This window comes from Monodelphis domestica, chromosome 5, assembly GCF_027887165.1.
Source record: "Monodelphis domestica isolate mMonDom1 chromosome 5, mMonDom1.pri, whole genome shotgun sequence".
Classification (NCBI taxonomy): Eukaryota; Metazoa; Chordata; class Mammalia; order Didelphimorphia; family Didelphidae; genus Monodelphis; species Monodelphis domestica.
In genome coordinates, this window is record NC_077231.1 from 7,476,086 (window position 1) to 7,500,342 (window position 24,257).

At 44.0% G+C, this 24,257-nt stretch overlaps 1 protein-coding gene across 3 annotated transcripts in view; it reads right to left on the reverse strand.

Annotated features, from left to right (window-relative positions):
* Nucleotides 1-24,257, reverse strand: part of ZBED4 (zinc finger BED-type containing 4) — a 48,083-nt gene that overhangs the window by 17,098 nt on the left and 6,728 nt on the right. Inside the window, exon 3 of one of the 3 annotated variants that reach the window (XM_056797596.1) lies at nt 24,196-24,254. The exons of the other annotated variants lie outside the window; for them this stretch is intronic. Coding sequence (XP_056653574.1) covers nt 24,196-24,254 — 59 coding nt within the window. The remainder of the gene's footprint in view (nt 1-24,195; nt 24,255-24,257) is intronic. 3 annotated transcript variants of the gene reach the window in all.

Genomic DNA, 24,257 nt, shown 5'->3' on the forward strand with positions numbered 1-24,257 from the left:
TTTAAAAACTGTCTGCAGCTGTCCAATGCAGAGAGGGGTGTGCTGCCACATCTCGTACCCCAAGCCTCCCCTCTAGGCCTCCTTGTGGTTTGGGGTAACCCTCCTCTTGTGCTTGCCATGCCTGAGCTATTACAAAAGCCCCTGAGGTAGACTCGGGGTTCCAGAACGGGGACGGGTCAGAGACCAAACTTGAACCTAGATTCCTTAGCTACCGAGCCATGCTGCCCTCTCAGCGAGTAAAGTGTTTGGGGCATATGTAAAAAAATGAAACAGAAATTGCTGTTTCACTTAGCAATCACTCTAAATAAATGCCAATCACTTCTTAATTTTCCTGTTACTAGAGGTCCTGGCTGGCTGGCTGTGTCCTTTGTGCTCACTGGAGATGTTTTTGCCTCAACTCTCTTCCAGAGTCATCCAAGTCCAGCGACAAGATGAAAGTCAAGAGGGGGGATGACCTTGGCCCCCCCCACGCCTGCTTCCACATGTTCCTGGCAGTTGGAACAAACTGCTCCCTCCCATTCCACATCTGGAGATGCTAGATTCAATTCAGACCCCATGTCTCAAGGCCCTATGGCCCCCTCTCCAGGTACAGATCGCGTCTCAGTTTTCCTGAGTCACAGAGTCCACATTCTTGGGTCCTGTGACCCCCCCTCTGATGACCAGCTTGGTCGATGCTGGGCCTTGGGTCAAACCATCCTTGACATAGGCAGCCTTTTAAGAGTGGGGAGAATGGAATCTCATCACTCTTCTGAAAGAATGAATCTGGGGTCAAGTGAGACGTGAATTCAAATCCTTCCTCACTGCTTGGCACCCAGGGCCAATCCCATTACCACCCTAAGGTGTTCACTGGAAATGAAGAGAAGGTTGTCCCATATCTTGAGGACAGTCAGACGGTCAAAGATCCCAAGTTGTTCTGATGCAAAAGCATTTTCTTAGATGAATCCTGTCTTTGTTCTAACAACTAAAAAGAAGGAGGCCCCAAAGCTACCCAAGCTAAAAATTGCATTTAGCCTCATGGACCATCATGGACCACCTTTCTTGGAGTCTTTCTAGACCCCCTTCTCCACTTCTTCAAGGTTCAAATTGAGTTTCCTAATCCCCTATGATTAGCCATCACGGGTCTCTCTGCATTCTGGAATTTCTCAGGCAATAAAGGCAGGAGTCCCCCCTGCCTATTTGGATTCCAGCTCTTTGTAACCAGAAGCTCCAGGAGGACACAAGCTCCTTCCTATGTATGACACTAGGATCTCACAAGGAGTAATGATTCACTTCAGAAATGACCACTGAAATTCAATGAAATAAGGAGAAGAAACTGAGTAAACACTGAGCCCCCAACTTGGCAGTCATTTTTCAATTCAAAAACAAGAACAATATTAACGTCAAAGTAGAGAATCACATCATCTCAGAAGTCCTCTACCTCCTGCCCTGGCTTGAAGGCTCATGATGGCCCAAGACAGGGCCTTTCTCTTTTGGACAGTTTTTAGAGTTGAGTTAGGAAGATTTTTTTCTAATGTTCAGCTGAAATCTGCCCCCCTGTTCTTCCCTCTTGAGCCAAACAGGATCATTCTAATCACTCTTCCACGTAAAGGCCTTTCAATTATTTAAAGATAATGACCAGAGAGCAGCTGGGTAGCTCAGTGGATTGAGAGCCAGGCCTAGAGACAGGAGGTCCTAGGTTCAACTCTGACTTCAGACACTTCCCAGCTGTGTGACCCTGGGCAAGTCACTTAATCCCCATTCCCTAATCCTTACCACTCATCTGCCCTGATGTCAATATTAATTGTTGTTAACAATAACAATATTATTAATCCAATAATTAATTGGAGTCAACAGTATTGATTCTAAGAAAGAAGGTAAGAGTTTAAAAAAAAGATAATGATCAACGAATCTGGAATAAGGAGACTTAGATTCAAGATTTGTTATTAGTCAGCACCTGTGTGAACTTGGACACGTTACTATTTCTCTGAGTCTTGGTTTCTTCATCTGAAAAATGAAGGTGCAGAAAGAGGTGATCTCTGAGAATGCAAAGACCTGGGTCATTTTGTGTCCCCGGACCCTAGAGGCCAGGCTATCAATTCTGAAGTCCAGAGCAACATCTCCAGAGTTCCTCTTTTCTGTGGAACACACAGCTCTTCAGGAGACTGAACTGGCAGGATACTCATCCTTAAATGCAGGACTGAAAACATCATGGAGGTCCTGACTTTGGGTAGGGGGATTCTAGCCTCCCTCATCTTTGACAGCAGACTTCCAGACTTCTGGAGGCAGCCTCATGCTGAGACAACCCCGCCTTCAGGCAGGCAGGCAGGCAGGCAGGCAGGCAGGCAGGCAGGCAGGCAGGCAGGCAGCTCTCTTCCCCCCCCCTCCCCTCCTCTGTCTGTCTGTCTGTCTGTCTGTCTCTCCCCATTGGTTGGTTTCTCTTCTCTCTCCCCTGTTGCTCTCACACAGTGATGCTTCAGTTTTAGCAGAGGAAAACAGGCATCCATTTTATTTTTATTATTTCTATTGTTTTGTGGTTGTCCTTCCTGTTTCCATTGTTGCAGTGTCTATTGTTTTCCTGGCTCTGATTCCTTCACTTTGCATTGGTTCATGTAAATCTTCCCATGTTTCTCTGTGCTCATCACCTTTGACATGGCATGTTTCCTATACCATGGTTTGTCTAGTCATCCCTCAGTGTATGACTTTCACTTTGTTTCCAGGTCTTTGTCTCTTGTCCTCTCTTGTCCATTGTCTGCCTCAGCCCTTCTGCCTAGTAATGGAATCTCTGGGTCAGGGAGTCCATTGCTCCTTGTTTTAACCACTTTGTCTAATTCTGAATGGCTTTCAAGAAAGACTCTAGAATTATATCTGAAAATGAGCAGCTGGCACTTGAAGAATTAAGAATCATGGATTCTTTAGAGTGTCAAGAAAGAAGAGCTAAGCTTATGTGGAAATAATAACTCTGATTACAAACTACAAAGAACAAGTTGGCCCCAAAGAAGAGCTACACATTTCTACAGAAGTGGGGGCTCCAAGACACCAGCTACATTGGATTTTTTGATGTATCTATCAGTTTAGTTATTTTTTCTTTATAAAAATATTTGTTGTTGTTTTAAGGGATGAAAGGGGAAGGATACAGGGGAAATCTAAGTGATACAAAAACAAGAAATATTGATAAAAACTTAACTGGCTAGATTAGCATTTGCTATCTCCATAATAGTAAAATTCTTTGAAATTTTTCTGAAAACCCCAAGAATACTTCTAAAAATGCTTCTAGACTTAAGTCATTTAAATCATCTACCCATTATATCAAAGTCTTGAAAAATTATTATTCCATAATTCAATAACATTATAGAGTAGCTTAAATTTGGAAAAGTACTGATTAAGTAATTTTAAGTTTGCTAAACTAATAACATTATGAAAAGTGTTTTATAGAAGTTAAAACGGCCAAAAGTAAGAATGCATTTGAACACAATTTCTAATTTTTATTCCAATTAATTTCTATACAGAAGTCATTTATGGCAATGACCACCTTGCCTATTCAGAAGACAAATGGAACTACTGGTGGGGAAAACAAAAAGAACCAAAATAGGTCAGAAAGATCCACACATATATTCACTTTCCTGAAATGAGTTCTATAAGCTTACTCTTATTTTAGATATAATTATAATAAGGATGCTTATCTGGTTTCTCTATCCAGAGTGCTTTAGAAGTAAAAATAAGAAAGAGTAGAGAGTAAAAGAACCTTCCCACAGGCAAGTTAACTAAGGACAAAAGCAAGAAGGAGCCAAAACCTTACAGAAGATAACAGCAGCCTTGGGGATGTATGGCAGCCTAGAGTTGTGTGATACAGGAATAAATAGCCCTCGAGCCTTCAAGGCTCTCACTCCATTACAAAAGAATAGAATTAGCTATGTTGCTAGGTGTGATGCTAGGAATTGTCCAGAAAAACCCGCATTACATTCAGATGATCAGAGATTGAGTTCTGAGATTCTGAAAGATGGATGAGGTCACAGACTTTTCGCTATCCAAAAAGGCACGTGTGACAAGCTGTCCGTAGCTAATCAGCACACCTCCTTTCTCACCTCTCTGTGACAAGTCTCTGGCCCCGAAGGTCCTAGAAGCTGAGAGGACACAAGCTCCGGCTGACTGTTTTAGCATCAAAAAGCACTTGACCTAGTAGAGCCCAGGAGAGCCTTCAAAGTGCTCTTCCCACAAGGGGTCTCCTGGGCATCCATTAAGATATCACAAGATCTCTTTATTGAGAGAAGAGCTAAACAAATGATGGTTCATAAAGAGAGTTATCACTGCAACCCAAGACAAGAAAAACAGGAGGAATCCAGAAATTTGTCAGAAAACTATTTCAAATGGATATTGAATCAAATAGAGCAGAATGACAAAGCCCAATGATCAGCATCCTCTACAAGAAAGCAGCTTAATTTGGATTAAATTCAATCTAACTAGTTAGTGGGCAGGGGGGAAGGCCCTCATGACAAGCACCTACACCTAGGTTTACCAATATGACCTCAGGACAAGACCAGTTAGGGGAGTACCTCCTTGGCTCCTCCTAAGAGTGGCCAATGGCTCCTGCCCTTTGGGGTTGTTACAGGGTGGGCTACTGGGAGAAGGAAGGGTGGGAGTGGAGCTTCTCAGGACTACTGGCTCTGGTCAAGCATGCAGAAGATAACCACAAAGATAATGGGTTCAATAAACCTCAGATCACAAGTATCTAATGAAATCTATGCTCAAAGGATTTTCAATACTGTTATGAGAGACATCCACAACAAGATAGTGATGCCCATTCAGTGGCTTAGATTTACCAAAGCCAAAACCCCTTAGGAAATTGGCTTGGCAAGCCACAATGGCTGGTGAATCTCACAGATTGCCCAGATTATGATATGGAATTGGATAGAGTCCACTGATCCAATTTATTAGAACATCTATTATGGGCAGGAAAAAAATGCTCCAATTGCTAATTATTAAGAGAAATGCAAATCATTCCAGATCCATCATATTGATAAAGACAAACAAACACACAAGAGGTAAAAGAAAAATGCTAGAGTTTGTGGGAAAATGCGAGCTCTAGCACATTGTTGGTGGAGTTGTAAATTGTTCAGACATTCTGTCAAGCCTTTAAGAACTATGACCCCAAAGTTAGTAAGTTGTGTATAATCTCTGACCCAGGGTCTCTACTAGGCTATACTACCAAAGAGAAAGAAGTAAAAAATCCATAAGTACAAAAATTATAGTTCTTCATAGTAGCCCCACATTGGAAACTAAGGGGGTATCCTTTTGGGGAATGGCTAAAAAAAATGTGGCATAATAATGGAATATTACTGTGCTATGAGAAATGATGAAATGGACCATTTCAGAGGAAGCTGGGAGAGAGGAACCCTATGAACTGATAGAAATAGGAGAATAATTTATACAATAACAAACGAGAGAAAAATGACTGAATGACTTTAGAAATTTGATCAACATAAAGATAAAGCATGACAGCTCCACACTTCTCCCACTACAGAGATGATGAACTTAAAATGATGAGACATACATTTGGGGGCATGATCAATATGGGAATATGTCTTGCTGACCTCTAAATGTTTCTACTGGGTTTTACTTTTAGGGTCTTTACAGTTGTTTAATTGGGGGTGGGAGGGAGAGGGACTATAAATGCCTGTAAAAAAAGTTATGTTTTTACAAAAAAAATGAAACTGAACACTTGAATAAAGGTAAAGACTGGCTCCTGGAGGAGAGCTAATGAAGCCCCCCCCCCCAATGACCTTTGCAAAAGCGGAGTATGGGTGCACAGGACTTCATACACTGTCAGAATGGGTGGTGTTTTGTTTGTTTGTTTGTTTTGCTGAAACTTGTTTTGTTTTCTTTCTTATTCCACATAAGAAAACTTGCTAGGTGTGAGAAGAGATTCCAAAATGAAAATAATGCAAGAATAAAAACTATTCATCCCAATATTTTTTTAAAGAAAAGACAGGGAGATACATGAAATCTACTTCCAAAGACTTCTAACAAAAACTAATGATTGTCAGGCATCAGAGGCCATTGCTGAGAAGATGCTGAATTATTTAGAGGGGAAAAAAGGTTTGAGGGGCCCAGCTCAGCTACTTAGAAAACTCAGACATGCCAATCTGATCCCATCTCACTCCTCCAACACCTAAGAATTTCTGCCTCTTCTTGGCCCACAGTTCTGTATCACTTCCTATGGACAGAGTAACAATAAATACCTTTGGGAGCCTTTAAAGTGTCTAATCAAGACATTAAATAGGAATCTGAGAGTCAAGAAATGATTCTGAAGACCCCGAGGACAAAGGGTTTGAGTCTCGCTTTGGAGACACCATTAGATTGAGTCCCAAAGGGAAGGCTCAATGCCCAGCAAAGGACAAAAGGCTGAACCACTAACAGTGCAAACAGCATCAAGGTGTGGGCCTCCGGGCCTGGGCTGACCCTAACTCTGCCATATGACTCCTTGGGTCAATCATCAGGTGCTCAGGGAAACTACTTTAGGACTTACTCCCCCACAAGTCACCCCACTCTCTAAGCCTTGGTTTCCTGACCTGTAAAATGAGAGTAATCATCTCTAGTCTGAATAATCCTATCTCTCAAAAAGGATCATTCATAAAACAATAGCATGAGTTAGAAAGGCTTGAGAATCTGGTCAAAAGGAAAGACCATGGCTGAGGATGGCTTAGAAGGGCTTCAGGGAGAAGAGGGAGCTCAGGCTAGACTTGGATAAGTTCAGAGAAAGGAAGGGGACAATCCAAATGGAGAAAACACCATTAGCAAAGACTATTTTCCTCCTGCTAAAGCTAACAGGTGCGTATAGATCCAAAACACTGGTGGGAGAACTATGGACTTGCCAACAATTTGGAAAGCTAACTTGGAATTGGACATGATGGCATATTGGCAGGTTCCAGGGGCAATTCTGAGTAACAGGGGAGAACCTACATAAATAGATGAGGAACAGAGAGAGCAGAGACCCAGGAGAACACGCAGGTGCTCACAAATGTAGGCAGAGACACAGGCGCACGCATGCACGCACACAATCAGGCCACTAACACCACATGGATCATCAGTCTTTTCTTTCTGAAAGGCAGCAGTCAAAGTGAGAAGTGAGGCCCAGGTGACAGGGAAAAGCTCTATTCTATGTATGTATTTGGAGGTGGAGTGTGTGCTGGAAGAGATAACAATGTTGAAAAGCATCAAGAATATGCACAGAATGAGATTCCATGGGCAACTTTGGACTTGGCTTGTAGAATGTCTTCTAAAACTTGCAGAGGGAACTTTAGAATTGGGTTAAAGAACAAATTATTTAAATATTAAAAAGAATAATAAGTATAAGACAACATATCAAAACTTATGGGATGTGGCAAAAACTATAATCAAAGGAAATTGTATATCTCCAAATGTTTACATCAGTAAAATGGAAAAAGAGCAGATCAATGAATTAGGTATACAATTTTTTTAAAATAGAAAAAGAACAAGTTAAAAATTCCCAATCTAGGGGGCAGCTGGGTAGCTCAGTGGATGGAGAGCCAGGTCTAGAAACGGGAGGTCCTAGGTTCAAATCTGGCCTCAGACACTTCCCAGATGTGTGACTGGGCTTAACCCCCATGGCCTAGCCCTTACCACTCTTCTACCTTGGAACCAATACACAGTATTTATTCTAAGATGGAAGGTGAGGGTTTAAAAAAAAAATTCCCAATTGAACACCAAATTGGAAATCTTGGAAATTAAAGATGTAATTAATAAAACTGAATGCAAATAAATAAATAAATGAAACTAGGAGCTCATTTTATGGGGGGGAGGGGAATAAAATGGATAAACCATTGATTAAAATGATTTTTAAAAGAGAAAACCAAACCATTGTAGGATCAAAACTAAAGAGTGAAAATACCATTCATGAAGATGAAATTGGAGCAATTATGAAGAATTCTTCTGCCAAAATATATGCCAATCACTTTTTTCTTTTTTTATTTCTTTTTTGGAAATTTTATTTATAGTCAATTTAGAACATTATTCCTTGATTACAAGAATCATGTTCTTTCCCTCCCCTCCCCCACCCCTTCCTGTAGCCAACATGCAATTCTACTGGGTATTACTTGTGTCCTTGATCAGAACCTATTTCCATGTTGCTGATGTTCACACTAGGGTGATCGCTTAGAGTCTCCATCCCCAGCCATATCCCCATGACCCACGTAATCAAGCAATTGTTTTTCTTCTGTGTTTTTACTCCCACAGTATTTCCTCTGGATGTGGAAAGTGTTTTTTCTTGTAGATCCCTCCAAGTTGTTCAGGATCACTGCATTGCCACTAATGGAGAAGTCCATTACATTCGGTTGCCCCACAACGTATCAGTCTCTATGTACAATGTTCTCCTGGTTCTGCTCCTCTCACTCTGCATCAATTTAAGTGAAATGGAAGAATACTTACAAAAATATAAACTGCCAAGGGCAGTTAGGTGGCATAGTGGATTAGAGCATTAGGCCTGGAATTGGAAGGACCTAAGATTCAAATGTGGCTTCAGATACTTCCTAGCTATGTGACCTTGAGCAAGTCACTTAATCCCATTTGCCTCACCTTTGCCCTTCTGTCTTATAGCTATTGCTAATCCAGAAAGCAAAGGTTTTAAAATATAAAAAATTAATTGCCCAGATTAACAGAAGAAACAGAATATCTAAATAAACCTATCTTAGAAAGGCCTTAAATAAGCTTCCTAAGAAAAAAGTATCAGCAACGAATTTACAAGTAAATTCTATCAAACATTTAAAAATCAGCTAATTTGTATATTGTAAAATTTAAATTATGTCTCTAATAATAAAAATATTATATTTTATGAGGTTTATTAAGTATTATTAGAAATCAAGGGGGGGTGTGTGTGTATAAATGGAGATTTTGAACCCTAGACTTCAATCCCCAGAAGTCCTTGGTATTTCCCAGAATTCCCTATAATCTTACCTGAGTCTCCACTTGGGCGAGATCACAACTAGTATTTAACTGGCAGTAATGCCTCCCAAGCTCTTCTCTGCCATTACAATGATGTAGGAAGTATAGTGGTAAACTAAGCTAAGCTCAGGGATTTTGAATGGGCTAATCAGTCATGGGCACATGGGTTTTATTTGTGTCTTCTTTATTCCTTGATTTCTAATAATCCTTAATAAACCTCATAAAATATGATATTTTTATTATTAGAGACATAATTTAAATTTTACAATATCAACTAATTTGGAATAATAGGCAAAGGTGGCAAAGAAAAAGGCAAACTCCTTTTGTGAAATAAATATGGGGCTGATTAACTGATAGACAATTTCATTTAAGATTATAGATGCAAAAATCCTAAATAATAAACTAGCTAAGAGACTACAGCAATATATCACAAAGATTATACATTGTAAACAAGAGGGATTTATACCAGAATTGCAGGGTTGGCTCAATATAAGGAAAACTATTATTTTAATTAATTATATCGATAACACAAACAACAAAAATAATTTGATTACTTCAATAGATGCAGAAAAAGCTTTTGACAAAAGACGACAAAACACTCATTCCTATTAAAAATACTAGAAAACATAGGTATAAATGGATTCTTCTTCAAAATGATAAACATCTACCTAAAAACCATCAGCAAGCATTATCTGTAATGGGGATAAGCTAGAAGCCTTCCCCAAAAGATCGGGAATGAAATGAGGATGCCCATAAACACCAATAGCTTAATACTGTATTAGAAATGCTAGCAACAGCAATAAGAGAAGAAAAAGAAATTGAAGGAATCAGAATAGGCAATAATGGAAATAAAATTATTTTTTTTTTGCAGAAGATATAAGGGTATATTGATGTAAGCATTTAGAGATTATTGAAGATTATTTTTATTGAAGATATTCTTTAAAAGTCCTAGAAATTCAACTAAAAACTAGTTGAAACATTAAGTAAAAAAGAACAAATAAACCCACATAAATAATCAGCATTTCTATATAACATCAACAAAGTCCTGCATGAAGAGGTAGTATGAGACACTTAATTTAAAATAACCAAGGAGGAAGCAATAAACTTGGGGGGGGGGGTGTTATAGCAAATTTCTTTGAAAAAGGTCTGATTTCTCAAATATACAAAGAAAAATTAAATTTGTAAGAAATCAAATCATTCCCCAATTGACAAATGGTCAAGGGATATGAACAGGCAGTTTCCAAATGAAGACATCAAAATCATCAATAATCATATGAAAAAAATGTTCTAAATCCCTCCTGATTAGAGAAATGCAAATCAAAACAACCCTGAGGTACCACCTTACATCTAGCAGATTGGTCAGTATGACACTAAAAGAAAATAATAAGCGTTGGAGGGGATATGGCAGAATTGGGACACTAATGCATTGCTGGTGGAGTTGTGAATGGATCCAACCATTCTGGAAGGGAATTTAGAATTATGCCCAAAGGGCTTTAAAAGAATGCATGCCCTTTGATCCAGTAACACCATGACTAGGTTTGTATCCCAAAGAGATTTAAGAAAAAAATATGAAGATGGACTTGTTTGTACAAAAACATTTATAGCTGAGCTTTTTGTGGTGGTAAAAAAACTGGAAAATGAGGGTTAAACACAAAGATCCAAGTTTGGGATTGGGGAGAGGTTTGCTGTTTTTGTCTTTTAAAAGCCCTTACCTTCTATATTAAAATCCATACTAAGTATTAGCAAAAGAGCAGTAAGGGTTAGGCAGCTGGAGTTAAGTGACTTGCCCAGGGTCACCCAGTTAGGAAGCGTCTGAATCCACATTTGAACCAAGGACCTCCCTCCCATGTCTAGGCCTGGTTCCCAATCCACTGAACCACCTAGCAGCCCCAAAGATCTAAACTTTTGGGATAAGAACTCACTCTGTGGTAAAAATTGCTGAGGAAACTGAAATGTAGTTTCATAAAAGTAGGTATAGATCCAATATCTTACACCATTTACCAAGATAAGGACAAAATTAGACACATGACCTAGAATAAAGGTTGATATCATAAGTAAATAAGAACATGGAACACATTACCTATCAGATTTATGGACACAAAAAGAATTCATAAAAAAGAGAAAGAGGATCATAGGATGTAAACTGGGTAATTTTTTATTACATTACATCAAAAAGCATTTGTACAATAAAACCAATGTAGCCAAGATTAGAAGGAAAGCAGAAAATGGAGGAAATCATTTTAGGCAGTTTCTCAGAAAAGGGCTTCAAATCTATGTATAGATTTTGTTATATAGAGAACTTTGTCAAATGTGTAAGAATACAAGTCATTTTCCAATTTGTAAATAGTCAAAGAATATGAACAAGTAGTTTTTGGAAGAAGGAATCAAAGTTGTATGTAGTAAGTTATGCAAATTACAAGAACTTTGAGGTACCATCTTATACGTATCAGATGGGCTAACATCATAGAAAGGGAAACTGACAAATGCTGGAAGAGATATAGGAAAAGGAGACCCTAATGTCGTTTTTTCATTTGGGGTTTTTTTAAACCCGTAACTACTTCTTTTTTTTTTTTTAACCCTCACCTTCCATCTTGGAGTCACTACTGTGTATTGGTTCCAAGGCAGAAGAGTGGTCAGGGCTAGGCCATGGGGTCAAGTGACTTGCCCAGGGTAGGAAGTGTCAGGCCAGATCTGAGCCTGGCTCTCAACCCACTGAGCCACCCAGCTGCCCCAACTGACACACGGTTGATGGAGCTGTGAACTGACCCAACCATTTTGGAAAGCAATCTGGAACGATGCCCGAAGAGTTATAAAACTGTAGACCCTTTGACCCAGCAATACCCCTTTTAGGTCTGTTTCCCAAAGTGACCAGGGCAAAAGGAAAAGGACTTTTCTTTTCTACAGTAGTGACAGCAGCTCTCTTGGTGGGGGCAAGGGCCTCGCCATCAGCTGGGGGTGCCTGAACAAGCGGTGATAAACGATCAATAATGAGCAGGTTTAGACAACCCTGGAAAGCCTCGCATGAAATGATGCCGAGTGAACCGAGCAGGGCCACCAAGAGTGACTGGGGATGGCTGAGCTAGTCTGAGTAACGGGACCCTTCGAATGAGCCTCGAGGGAAGATCCCATCCACCTCCCGAGAAAGAAATGAGATTTGGAAGCACATACTGTATGGCTCCACGTCTCCATCAAATGTTGGCCTTCTCTAACGCCGGTGGAGGAAGAGGGAGACAACTCAGAACTCAGAATATAACCAAAACTTGATTTTAAAAATTGGGCTTGAACAGACTGGCAACAGAAAGCCAAGGTAGACATTCTGGAACAAAGAATAACCAAAAAGGAGGTAGCTGGGTGGCTCAGTGGGTTGAGAGCCAGGCCTAGAGATGGGAGGTCCTGGGTTCCAATCTGGCCTCAGACGCGTCCCAGCTGTGTGACCCTGGGCAAGTCACTTAATCACCACTGGCCTAGCCCTTACTACTTTTCCGATTTTGAACCAATACACAGTATTAACTCCAAGAGGGAAGGGGGAGAGAGAGAGAAGAGGGGAGAGAGACAGAGACAGAGAGAGAAAATTTCTTTAGGAAAATATCACAGTACATCATGAAAGTGGGAAAGAATACAGGCAGGAATCCCGAGCAGTGAGCTGAAACCTGAGCAGAAATGGCGAGGAAGGTCAGAGGGGCACCCCCACATCTGAGCTGGTGCCAGGGCCTGTAACATCTCTAGATAAACTCCCTTCTCTCCTTCGACCAGCTGCACCCTGGGACAAGCCCCTCGCCCTTGGACCTACGCTAGGGGTTGGGGGCTCTCAAACCCAAGTCTCTCCCCATTCTAGTCGCTCCCTAGGGCCTTCGGACCCTTCAAAGGCCCTCAAAGGCCCCCCTGTCTCTGTGCCCTCCTCCGACCCGTTGCTGACCTCCCAGGAAGCCTTCTTTCTAAGCTACTGGCCCGTGAATTCTGTCGGCAGCTCCGTGAGGGCAGAGAGCACAGAGCCGAGGGCATCGAGCCTGGCCCACGGCCAGCTTTTAGTAAATGTTTGCCGACTGACCGTGCAGAGGCCTCTTCCCAAGAAGAAATCCCGAAAGCAGAGGGGCACACTGACAAGGGGCAGGGACAGAACCGCGCGCTCCCAACATCCTGGCCAAGGCTGGGGACGAGGCAGAATCCCAAGGAAGCAGAGGGGAGTGAGGCTTGACAGCCAGGGAGGGTAAGGAATGCTCCCAGACCAGGAGGGACTCCCTCATCTCCAGTTGCACAAAGAAAACGAGTCCAGGAGAGGGAGACCTAAATTCTGAAGATAAACCCAGAAGCTGGGGGTGGGAGCTCAGGAAGAGCTCTCCTGGGTCCCCTAGGGAAAGGGGAGTCGGGGCAGTCATCCAAGCTCAGACAGAAGCAGGGGCAAGAAAAGGAGAGTTTTAAAAAATCATGCCCAGGAAAAGGCAACAGTGGGTGCCACTAACCTTCTAGAAAAGCATTAGGAAGTGCCTCTGGTCTGCCCCCTTCTCCAGGAAGTGGCCCAAGATTACTCCCACCCCCAATTACCTTGTATTGAGCCTCAGAGAGGCTTACTCTTGTCCAGGTGGTCTCCAGGAGAACGTCAGCTCCCTGAGGGTAACAGGGATTGGCTTATTTTGATCTCGGGTCTCCCCAGCCTAAGAGAGCAGCCTTCATGGAGGCTTGGTCACTGATTGATTCATAAAAAGGCATTCCTGCCAAGACGCCTCCCGGGGAAGCAAGAAAAGTAATTTGAGAAGTGAAAGACATGCTCCAAAGCCAAAGGACCAGTGACTCCAACCATGAAGAAAGGGCCGGGGGGCTCGGGCTCTAGAACCCCACGCTTCCCTGGACCGTTGGGGCGCTTAGAGGGCACTTCCTCTGAGCCAAGCACTGTGCTAAGGGCTGGTCCCACGGGCAGACGGAGATGCTCCTGTGCTGCTCAGAGGGACAGCCCGTAGAAAAGGCTTCAAGCTGCGAGTTCAAGGGAAAGCCCCCCCGCTGGTCAGGCCTTGCCTTGAATGCCATTTCTTTCCCCTGAAGAAATCTGGCCTCAGAGGGTGGGAAAGTTCAGGAAAGAAGACAGAGAATGATGCTAGTCATGGACTTCAGCCTCTGCAAAATCTGGCACAAGAAAGATTCAACGGCCTCTGCATGGCCTCCTAGGGCAGAACTAGAAACAATGGGCTCGAGTGGCCAAGAGACAAATTTAGACAAGATTCTCAGAAAAACTTCTGTAAAGCGGTCAAAGCAAAGAGGGATGCAGGGTGGCACCCAGGCCGGTCTGTTAATGGCGCCACTATCTATAGTGGCAGCGGGAGGAGAGACATGAGGGTAAAATGCAAGAAAAAGAAGGAAGAATCGGGGCAGGATTTGGAGGCAAGAGGGGAAAAGAGAAACAGAAGAGCTCAGAGTAGCTGGGAACCAAGAAATTCAGAATTATGCAAAAGAAGTAAAAATGACATGCACACCCCCGGCCCAAAATCCCAAGAAGACTGAGGATAAAGAGAGGCCCCAGGAGAATTAAAATACGCACAGCAACATTTTCTGCCAGAGAAAGAATTGGAAAGAAAAGAGATTGTCCAAGGATTGGGGAACTGCTCAACCCATTTGGGTCTAGAAATCACAGGACCACAGGAAATGGGGACCATGAGGAACACGGAGAAGCCCAGGAAGACCCCATGAAGCCGTCTGTGCACGTGCTGACCCCTATGGTCCTGGGACCCTAGCAGAAAAAACAGATGAGACCACAAACAGAGAAAGAAAAGAACTGCCAGAGGAAGTCAGCAGAACATGCCACCAACTACCCTCTTCCTTCTGTGCTCACAGTGGCAGGTGGACGGGCAGGACCCTCTAGGGCTGAGCCAACCCCCTGACTTGGGGGGAGGTGCAGACTAAGGGTAAAGGCTCTGTCTGGGTCTGATTCAACCTGGACCAGGCTCAGGGGCTTCGGGAATTCCCCTAGGCCATGCTGCCTTTTGTGAAGTACTAGGGTGGGGGTGTGATATCTCATAATGACAATTTTGTTTTTAAAAAATCAATAAGGGGGCAGCTGGGTAGCTCAGTGGATTGAGAGCCAGGCCCTGAGAGTGGAGGTAGGTTCAAATCTGCCCTCAGACACTTCCCAGCTATGTGACCCTGGGCAAGTCACTTGACCCCCCCTTGCCTAGCCTTTACCACTCTTCTGCCTTGGAGCCAATACACAGTATTGACTCCAAGACGGAAGGTAAGGGTTTAAAAAAATCAAAAATCAATAAAATTTCAAAAAGGAGTCAACCATCCATCTCTTGCCAAGGAGACTCATTTCACTTCTGGAGAATTTTAGTGATTATGAATGAAGGAGGAATCCTGGCCCCTCCCACTGGTCTGCCAGGGGGGAGCTCCTCCAGGGCAGGGATGTTCTTTTGTCTTAGTGAATGCTCACTCACCCACCAGGAACCCCAGGCCCTAGCCACAACCAGGAGTCCTCTTTCTGAAAGAACCACAAAACTTTTCAGCCTGAAAACTGTCTAGTTGTGCCTGAGCTTGGAGCTGTCCAAGGCCATGAGGCCAAGATGGGAGGGGGCACCCCGTTCTCTGCATCAGAGGTGGCGGGGTTAGGGGGATGCCCATCACATCTGGGGAGACACAGACACAAGGACAGCCAGCTGCGTCTCAGATGGAATAGCTTGGTGCCCCCAAGAAATGATGGAAAGAGATGCAGAGGGAAGCAAGCAGAAGCCCACAGGACCCAACACCAGCAATACAGAGTCCCAAGACAATCCGCTTTGAAGGACTCATGATGAAAAAACGCTCTCCATCTCCAGAGAGAAAGCTGAAATGGGGGGCATTGAGGCAGATTTCTTGCCTTTTTTTTTTTAAACCTCCCAATAAAGCTATTCGCATATCCCTCTGTAAGAAGTTTTGTTTTTCTGGCCTTCTCAAGAGGTGGGGAGGAGATCAAATAAAAAAGAATGTTTTTTTTTTAAATAGATGGCAATAACATTTTATTTTCAAAAACAAAAAGGAAACAAGTGGTTAGTAACCAAAAAGGGCCACCACTTTTCTAACCAGGCCTTTCCCTCACCCACAGATACTCCACCAGACTTCAGCCTCACTTAGGTGAGCTCTTGAAATGTAAAACACATTTTCACCATCAGAATGGCTGGTTTTCTATGAATTACAAACAAAACAGAATCTCTTCGGTTTCAAACAAACACTCTGTGGTCCACAGCAGCAAGTCTACAGCTATACAGAAGAGAGAGGCCAGCGGGTGAGTCCAGAAGATAAAGACCCACACTAGCAGGGTGAACCTAGGCAAATTCATCTCTCTCAGCCTTAGTTTTCTCAGCTGTAAAATGGGAAGGATAACACACCTACAGATCAGAGTTTGCAAACATTGCTGTTCTTACTCAGCTTTCCCCAAACCAACCAACACACCTTACAGAAAGAGAAAGAGAAAGAAAAATCAAGAGGTGGTCTCATTCTGGGCACCTGACTCTGGCTGTACTTCTCAGACTGGTGGACTCACTCCCTAGCTGCCTAACCTAACCTTTAAACAGAAACCCCACAATTATTTCAAAGAAAGCATGGGAGGTGTATGAGCCAGGCCCTCACACATGGGTCACCCCTTGAGAAGCACCTAAAGGCGACCCCTCCATATTTTGCAGGACTTCCATCACAACCAGAAGAGGTTAGGGAGACTCCACTCCATCTGTTTCCTGTCTGGGGGCCCTAGAGCCCCAGGTCACACAGACACAGCTCATTACCTTCCCTCAGAGCCCTCCTCCACCCACCGGCCACGGGGACCTCCAAAGCTCAGGTCTGGCCCCCACTCGGGGTGTCACCACCCAGCCTTCCTGCCCGATGCTCAGGGGCACAGACTCCATCTCTGGCCTCAATGCCCTTGAAGAGCCACTGCCTCAGGCCTGGAATGCACCCTCTCCTTGGATGCTTAGAACCCCTCATTTCCTTCAAAGTTTAGCCCACATGCCAACAGTAGGCGCTTAAGGTTTGTCAGCAGGTATCACATTTTTCACTTTCCCCACCTCCTCGGCCACACAAGCTCACTGGGAGCAGAGCCCCTGAGGCTGCTCAGACCTCTCAGCCTCTTCCCCTAAACCTTCGGAAGGCTTGGGGCCCCTGAGCCAAGGGCCTAAGGCTCCTCCACCATGACACTGACCCCTCCACAAGCCATGAAGAGCACTTCCGAGTGTGAAAGCTCCTGAAGAAGAGCCTGGTGTCCGGGATCCTGATCAGGACCGGTGCTGAGACCCTTCCGCATTTTCCCTGTCTGCCCCTGCTCCCCTCACCATAGCTCTCTGGGTAGAAGATACGATTATAAAAGATGTGACTCCCCCAATGGAGCTGTTAACTTCCCCATGTTCGACAGCAGATCAGCACAACAGAATGGCTCTGAAAGCCTGAGCAGCCCCAACTCGTCCGATGCGGCCTGCAGATTTAGGACCAGGCCCTGTCCATCCGCCACAGTTCTGACGGTGGCCACAGAAGATGCAGGCTCACGCTAGCCAGCAGCTCACTTGAGTGTATCCATAAGAGTAACTCAAAGTGAACTGGGCTCCGTCCCCTCCAACTCCTCTTTCTAGGAAAGAAAGAGCCCCACGTGGAGTGAGCACATCTGTCCACGGTCCCTATCCAGGCCAGACCCTTCACTCATCTGACCCTCTGGGGTGCTGGGCCCTGCCCTAGGGGCTGGGGTACAAGAGTAAAGGGACCCCTAGTCTCCAGGGGCTCACATGCAGAAACACTTCCAGCATGAATATCGAGTGAATAAACACCAATATATGTAGGAAGCAGTTAAATGTATGCTAGGGAAGGAAGGAGAGAACCGCAGCTGGGGGAATCGGGAGGCTTCCAGCCCTAACAAGTGGTGCTTAAGGAGGCCACATGGGGAAGAAGAGGAGTTCTGTGAGGAGCAGACGGGGCCACATCCACTAAGAGTGCCAACTCCTCCAAAGACTTTCCTTCCACCCTTCCATCCATCCATCCATCCATCCATCCAACCATCCATCCATCCATCCATCTATCCATCCATCCATCCCCTACCCCAGGGCCCCTTCTACCTTTCTCTCACCAATGATTTCCTTCCATCTACCATTTTAAATAAAAGACACTTGGGCCAGGCTCTTAAAGGCTTCCGAATGGCCCTGCAGGACCTTCTTGAGAAACAAGATCTCAAGGCACTGCCTCCATTCATCTCCAAATGGCCCTGGGGAACGTCACTGGCAGTACTCCAGCCTCCAACCACCTCCTCTTTGACTTTTTTTTAAATTTAAAATTTTAATTTTATTTCTCAATTTAGAACATTATTCTTTGGTTACAAGAATCATTCTTTCCCTCCCTCCCCTCCACCCACCTTTCCCGTAGCCAACCCGCAATTCCCTTTTGACTTCTTGGCACCTAAAACACTGTTGTAGCCTCTGTGCTCCCTGTCCTGGGCTCCTGGAGTACTGTATGTGGCAGCGCTGCAAAGTGCAGCGTCACTCACGTACAGCACTACTTCCAGTGACGTCATCCTTTGCATGGTGCCTTGTTCTGAGAGTAACTGAATGAGAACGAGGCACCACGCAAAGGATCATGTGGCTGCACAATGGAAGACATCAGCATGGTGAGCAGGGATCTGGAGGAGGGGATTCCACACGGTGTATACTGCTGCCTGGCATAGTGGTGGTGGTGATGGGCCTTTGCAAGGTGGGACAGGCCCATGACAGCCAGCGCTGCAGCCTCCGCTATCCCAGACAGCCGTATACAGATTTGCTCATAGTTTTTTTTATAGTCTGGTCCTCCAACAGTCTGAGGGGCAGTGAACTGGCTCCCTGTGTAAAGTTTGGGGACCCCTGCTCTAAACTAATCAAAGAAACACAAAAAGGACTTCTATGTACCAAAGTATTTATAGCAGCTTTTTTCACAGGACTCCCAAACCTAGAAACTCATGGAGTCTCCTCCATTGGGGAATAGCTAAACACACTAGGGTATAAGAATGTAATGGCTTATTATTTTGCCATAGGAAATGAGAGGAAGCTGGGAAGGATTCTATGGACCAGAGAAAAGTGAGCAGAAACAGGACAACATGAGAGAGAAAAGAAACTCTGACTAAGGAGTGCAATGATAAAGCAGGCATCCAGAGGCTCCCCATACCTCCTGCCACAGGAGGCTGAGCACACACTGCAGACACAGACTTACACCGTCAGGCCTGTGTATGCTGATGACTTAGGCTTTCTTTTTCAGGGGGCTTTTTGTTGTTGTTGGGGAGAGGAGCAGCGGGAAGGGCAGATTATAAAGGGATGAAAAAAGAAATGTATTTTTTTAAAAAAAAGATCAACAAAAGACTGATAATAAAAATAACTTATGCTATATAGTGCTTTTTTCTCACATCAACTCCATAAGGTATGTAGTGTTATCACCATTTTATGGGTGAGGGAATTTAGACTCAGGGAAGCTAACAAATTATCCCCAATCATTCAATCCATTCACTCCACAAGCATTTACGTGCCTACTGTGTGTTGGGCACTGTCCTAAGCACTGGGGACATAATAGGCAAAAGCTAGTCTCTGCCCTCAGGAAGCTTATGATCTAATAAGGGAGACAGCATGCAAACACATAAATTCAAAGTGAGTCGTACACAAGATAAATAGGAAATAATGGAGAGAGGGAAGGCACTGGAATTAAGTGGTTTGAGGCAAGCTTCCTGTAAAAAGTAGGAGGACATAAAGGGAAGTGGCCAGAGTGGAGCATTCCGGGCATAGGAAATAGTCAGGAAGCCAGGGCCACCAGATCAAAAAGGTAAGAGGGAGCAGGTCATAAAGGACCAAACAGGATTTTATGTTTGCCCTTGGAGTTTTCTGATTAGGGGTTCAGGCCTGAACTTTAGGACGATCACTTTGGTGGGTGAATGGAGGATGGGAAGGGTTTGCACCAGGCAAGGGGCAGCCTTGGAGCAAGCCTGTTCTAAACCCTGAAAAACCTGGCCCTCGAGGAAGGCAGCTTTCCATACTGCTCTCTCCCACCAGACTTGACTCACTCGCCCAGGCTTTCCCTCCCAAATCCCTGACCCTTTCTCTCAGTCCATCCCACCCCTCCTTTAGGCTCTCGTGGAGCTTTAGCTAATCACAGCAATTCCACGCTGCCTGAGCCCCACTTCTTGAACTCCTTTAGAATTAGCTGTCTGTTCCACACAATTAGAACATTATTATACACGGTTCTGGTCTCTAATTGTACGCTGCACAATTTAGTAATTTTTATTTGCATATAGGGCTGAAAAGTGACCATTTCATGCCTAGAACATTAGTCCTAAAGTTAGAACCTCATTTTCCTAAGGATAAGACCATTCTTAATCAGCTTATGAATTTACTTGGGTCAAACCAATCAGGACAGAGAAGAATGAGGACAGAGCCAAGCCCCAGTAAAACCTATAGGAGAAGGCCCACGAGGTCAGCACTGGGGCCAAGAGACAAGTGGCCTCCCCAAAGCAAGGGCCCGAGACCTGAAGATCCGTGTCGTCACTTAGGGAGCAGGTTCTAAAGGGAACAAAGAACCCCAAGCAGCCTTATCAACCCATATCAAATGTGCCTGGAAGTCTCGGACTTTGAACAAGTACCAAGCCAGGCCAGACAGGCACCTGGCAGTTGCCAGGGAAGAGCTAAAAAAGGCACCAGACTGAACTCTCTCTACCTGCTGACCCAGTGATCCCACTCCTGGGCATAATCCCTAAAGAGATGGAAGATAGAAAGAAGCCACAGATACTAAAAATGTTCTTGCTGATCAAACTGCACAGAAGGTCCTGAGAGCAGGGAGCTTAGCTAGTGCTTGATTACTGAAGGGAGGAGACCCCCTTGGGGCCTAAAGCAATAAATGAGAAATTTAGAGTCATGGTGAGACATCTAAAGGGGTGCAGGTGCCAGAGATAAGGACTATCATTCCAGTGACTACAGCAATGGAAACAAGAACCCTAAAAATAAAGGAGATGGCCATCCTCAAACTTAAGCTGGGCTCTCTGGTCAGGGAGGTTGGGGGCTCTTGGGTTGCAGTGCTGCATACAGAGCTTTCAGTCTTTCATTCAAAGGAGTTTGATTCTCCCCCCACCCTCCATCCCCAGTCCCACCACAACAGCACCTTGGGAAATGCCTGGTGCAGAAACCAAAAAGCCCTAATTAAGCAGGCTTTTAAAAGGTGGGGAGACCTCATGGAAGACCGTTCCTTACTGATAGACTGAATGCTCCTAGGGAACCAAAATTCAAGCTGAACAACAGGACAGAAGCGGGGAACCCTCCTTCTGGACTCAAATCAAAAGGTACGCCCCCCAAAGCCGGAATCTGAGAATACTCAGGGCTAAGGGGAAGGCAGAGCGAAGGTCCCAGAACCCCTCCCCCACAACCCAGAGAGCTGAGCCCCCAGCAGCAGCGGGAACCTCTGAGCGGGCAAAGGTGCTGGTTTGCAGGGTCTACCTTGGGAGCAGCGGGGCGCCAGGCTCGGAGCATCCAGCTTGGACAGCGGGGAGGAAGCCAGGAAGAAACAGGCAGTGGCTGGGTGGCTGGGTCCCTCCATCGGGCTCCAGTCTCACCGTTGCCTCGGGGCACATCCAGACCAATCCAGTTGAACCTAATCCCATCAGAACTCCTCAGAGTTTAGGGAGGCCGGCAAAGGCACTTGCAGACAGCTGAGAAGCAGCTGGAGAGAACTGGAGAGAGCCTGGGCGGCCCAACCTTCCAGGAGTCTTCAGAGCCTCAGAGCTTCATACCACATACAGCCCAACCCAATTGAACTCAATTCAATCAAAAGCCTCCAGAGGACAGGGAGGCTAACATTCCTCCCCTAGAGACTGTACCAAGAAATCTGACAAAGCAACCAGAGGGGAGACTGACAGCCCCAAAACCAAAACAAAATGAGAGGAACAAGAGCACAGCCAAATACGGGGAGCAAAGAAGGGGTAAACTCGAGCAAACAACAGAAAAAGAAAGAAATTATAATAGACAGCTTCTGCACAGGTAATGAGCAAAGAGCGAATGAAACAGAGGGGGAGGACCCAGCAAAGGAAAAATCAGAAGTCCCAGCGAATTGGATACAGGCTTTGGAAGAACTCAAAATGCAATTCAAAACACAATTAAGAGAGGCTGAAGACAATTGGGAAAAGAACTTAAAAACTAAGATAAGTCATCTGGAAACAGAAAATAGTGTCTTGAAAGCCAAAATCAACCAGCTGGAAAATGAGGCAAAGGAGATGAAAGATGAGGCAAAGCAGATGAAAGATGAGGTGAAGAAGATGAAAGATGACCTCCAAAGAAAATCCAACCAAAAGGAAAAGGACGACCAAAAAACTAAGGATGAAATCCTGTCTTTAAGAACCAGAATACAACAACTTGAATCGAGCGACCTCACAAGGCAGCAGGACACTATAAAACAAAACCAAAAGAATGAAAAAATTGAGGAAAACGTGAAGCATCTCATTCACAAAACAGAGAATTTAGAAAATCATTCAAGGAGAGACAATTTAAGAATTATTGGCCTATGGAATAATAAAGTGGAGAAGTTCCATGGAGACTGGAACAACCTCCAGGAAGTGATGCAGAGCGAGAGGAGCAGAACCAGGAGAACATTGTACACAGAGACTAATACACTGTGGTATAATCGAACGTAATGGACTTCTCCATTAGTGGCGGTGTAATGTCCCTGAACAACTTGTAGGGATCCAGGAGAAAAAAACACCATTCATAAGCAAAGGATAAACTATGGGAGTGGAAACACCGAGAAAAAGCAACTGCCTGAATACAGAGGTTAAGGGGACATGACAGAGGATAGACTCTAAATGAACACTCTAATGCAAATACTATCAACAAAGCAATGGGTTCAAATCAAGAAAACATCTAATGCCCAGTGGACTTATGCGTTGGCTATGGGGGGTGGGGGGGGGGGGGAGGAAAAGAAAATTATCTATGTCTTTAACGAATAATGCTTGGAAATGATCAAATAAAATATATTTAAAAAAAAAAAAAGAATTATTGGCCTACCAGAAGACCATGACAAAAGAAAAAGCCTAGACATTATTAAAGAAAACTGCCCCGAAATCCTTGAACAAGAGGGAAAAGTGGAGATTGATAGAATCCACAGATCACCTCCTGTACTTAGTCCCCAACTGACCACACCCAGGAATGTTATAGCCAAATTCAAGAACTATAAGACCACAGAAAAGATATTACAAGGTGCCAAGAAGAAGTCATTCAGATACCAAGGAACCACAGTGAGGATAACTCAGGATCTGGCTGCATCCACACTGAAAAAAAGAAAGGCATGGAATACGATATTCCGGAAAGCAAGGGAACTAGGTCTACAACCAAGAATCAACTACCCAGCAAAACTGACTATATTTTTACAGGGGAAAGTATGGTCATTCAACAAAATAGAAGAATTTCAAGAATTCGTAAAGAAAAGACCAGACCTGAACAGAAAATTTGATGTCCAAGCACAGAACTCAAGAGAATCATCAAAAGGTAATTAAAAAAGAGGGGGAAAAAAGAAAAACAAAAAAAAATTTTAAGAGACTCAATAAGTTAAAATGATATGTATCCCTATAAGAAAAGAGGTCATTGGTAACTCTTAAAAACTGTTGTTATTAGCTGGGCAGCAAAAAGAAGTATACTTAGAGGGAACAGCAACAAACTATAGGATGAAAGGACAAGACATAAATAGGTATATAGATATATGCATGCAAAAATACATATGTATGAGTATGCATATATATATAACTAGAGCTTAAAAATAGATTAATATTAAAAGAAATGGGAAAAGAAACAAATGGGGGTAAATTTATATGTCATAAAGAAGCTCATGGTGAGAGGGGGGAGAACATCAATACACTGGAAGGGTAAAGAGGTCAGAGACAGAAAATACTCAACTTTTACGTGCTTTGAAAGTGACTCAAAGAGGGAAAAACAATCCAATCCATTGGGGACAGAGAATAGATTTGCACCCTATAGGGGAGTAGAAGGGTAACAAACGGTCTGGTGGGAAGGGAAGCAGTACAAGAGAGGGACGGAGCGGGGGGGGGGGGGTTAATTTTAGAAAGACTACAGGGAAAATAAGGGGGGATAAATAGGGAGGGGGGTAGAAAGGGAAGTAAAATAAGGGTGGGAACAAGGGGGACTGTTCAAAAGCAAACATTGGTGTAGAAGGAAATAGTGAAAGAAGAAAAGGCAGGAAAAGGAGCAGAAATCAAAATGCTGGGAAATACACAGCTAGTAATCATAACTCTGAATGTGAATGGAATGAACTCACCCATAAAACGCAAGCGAATAGCAGAGTGGATTAGAGTCCAAAACCCCACCATATGCTGCCTA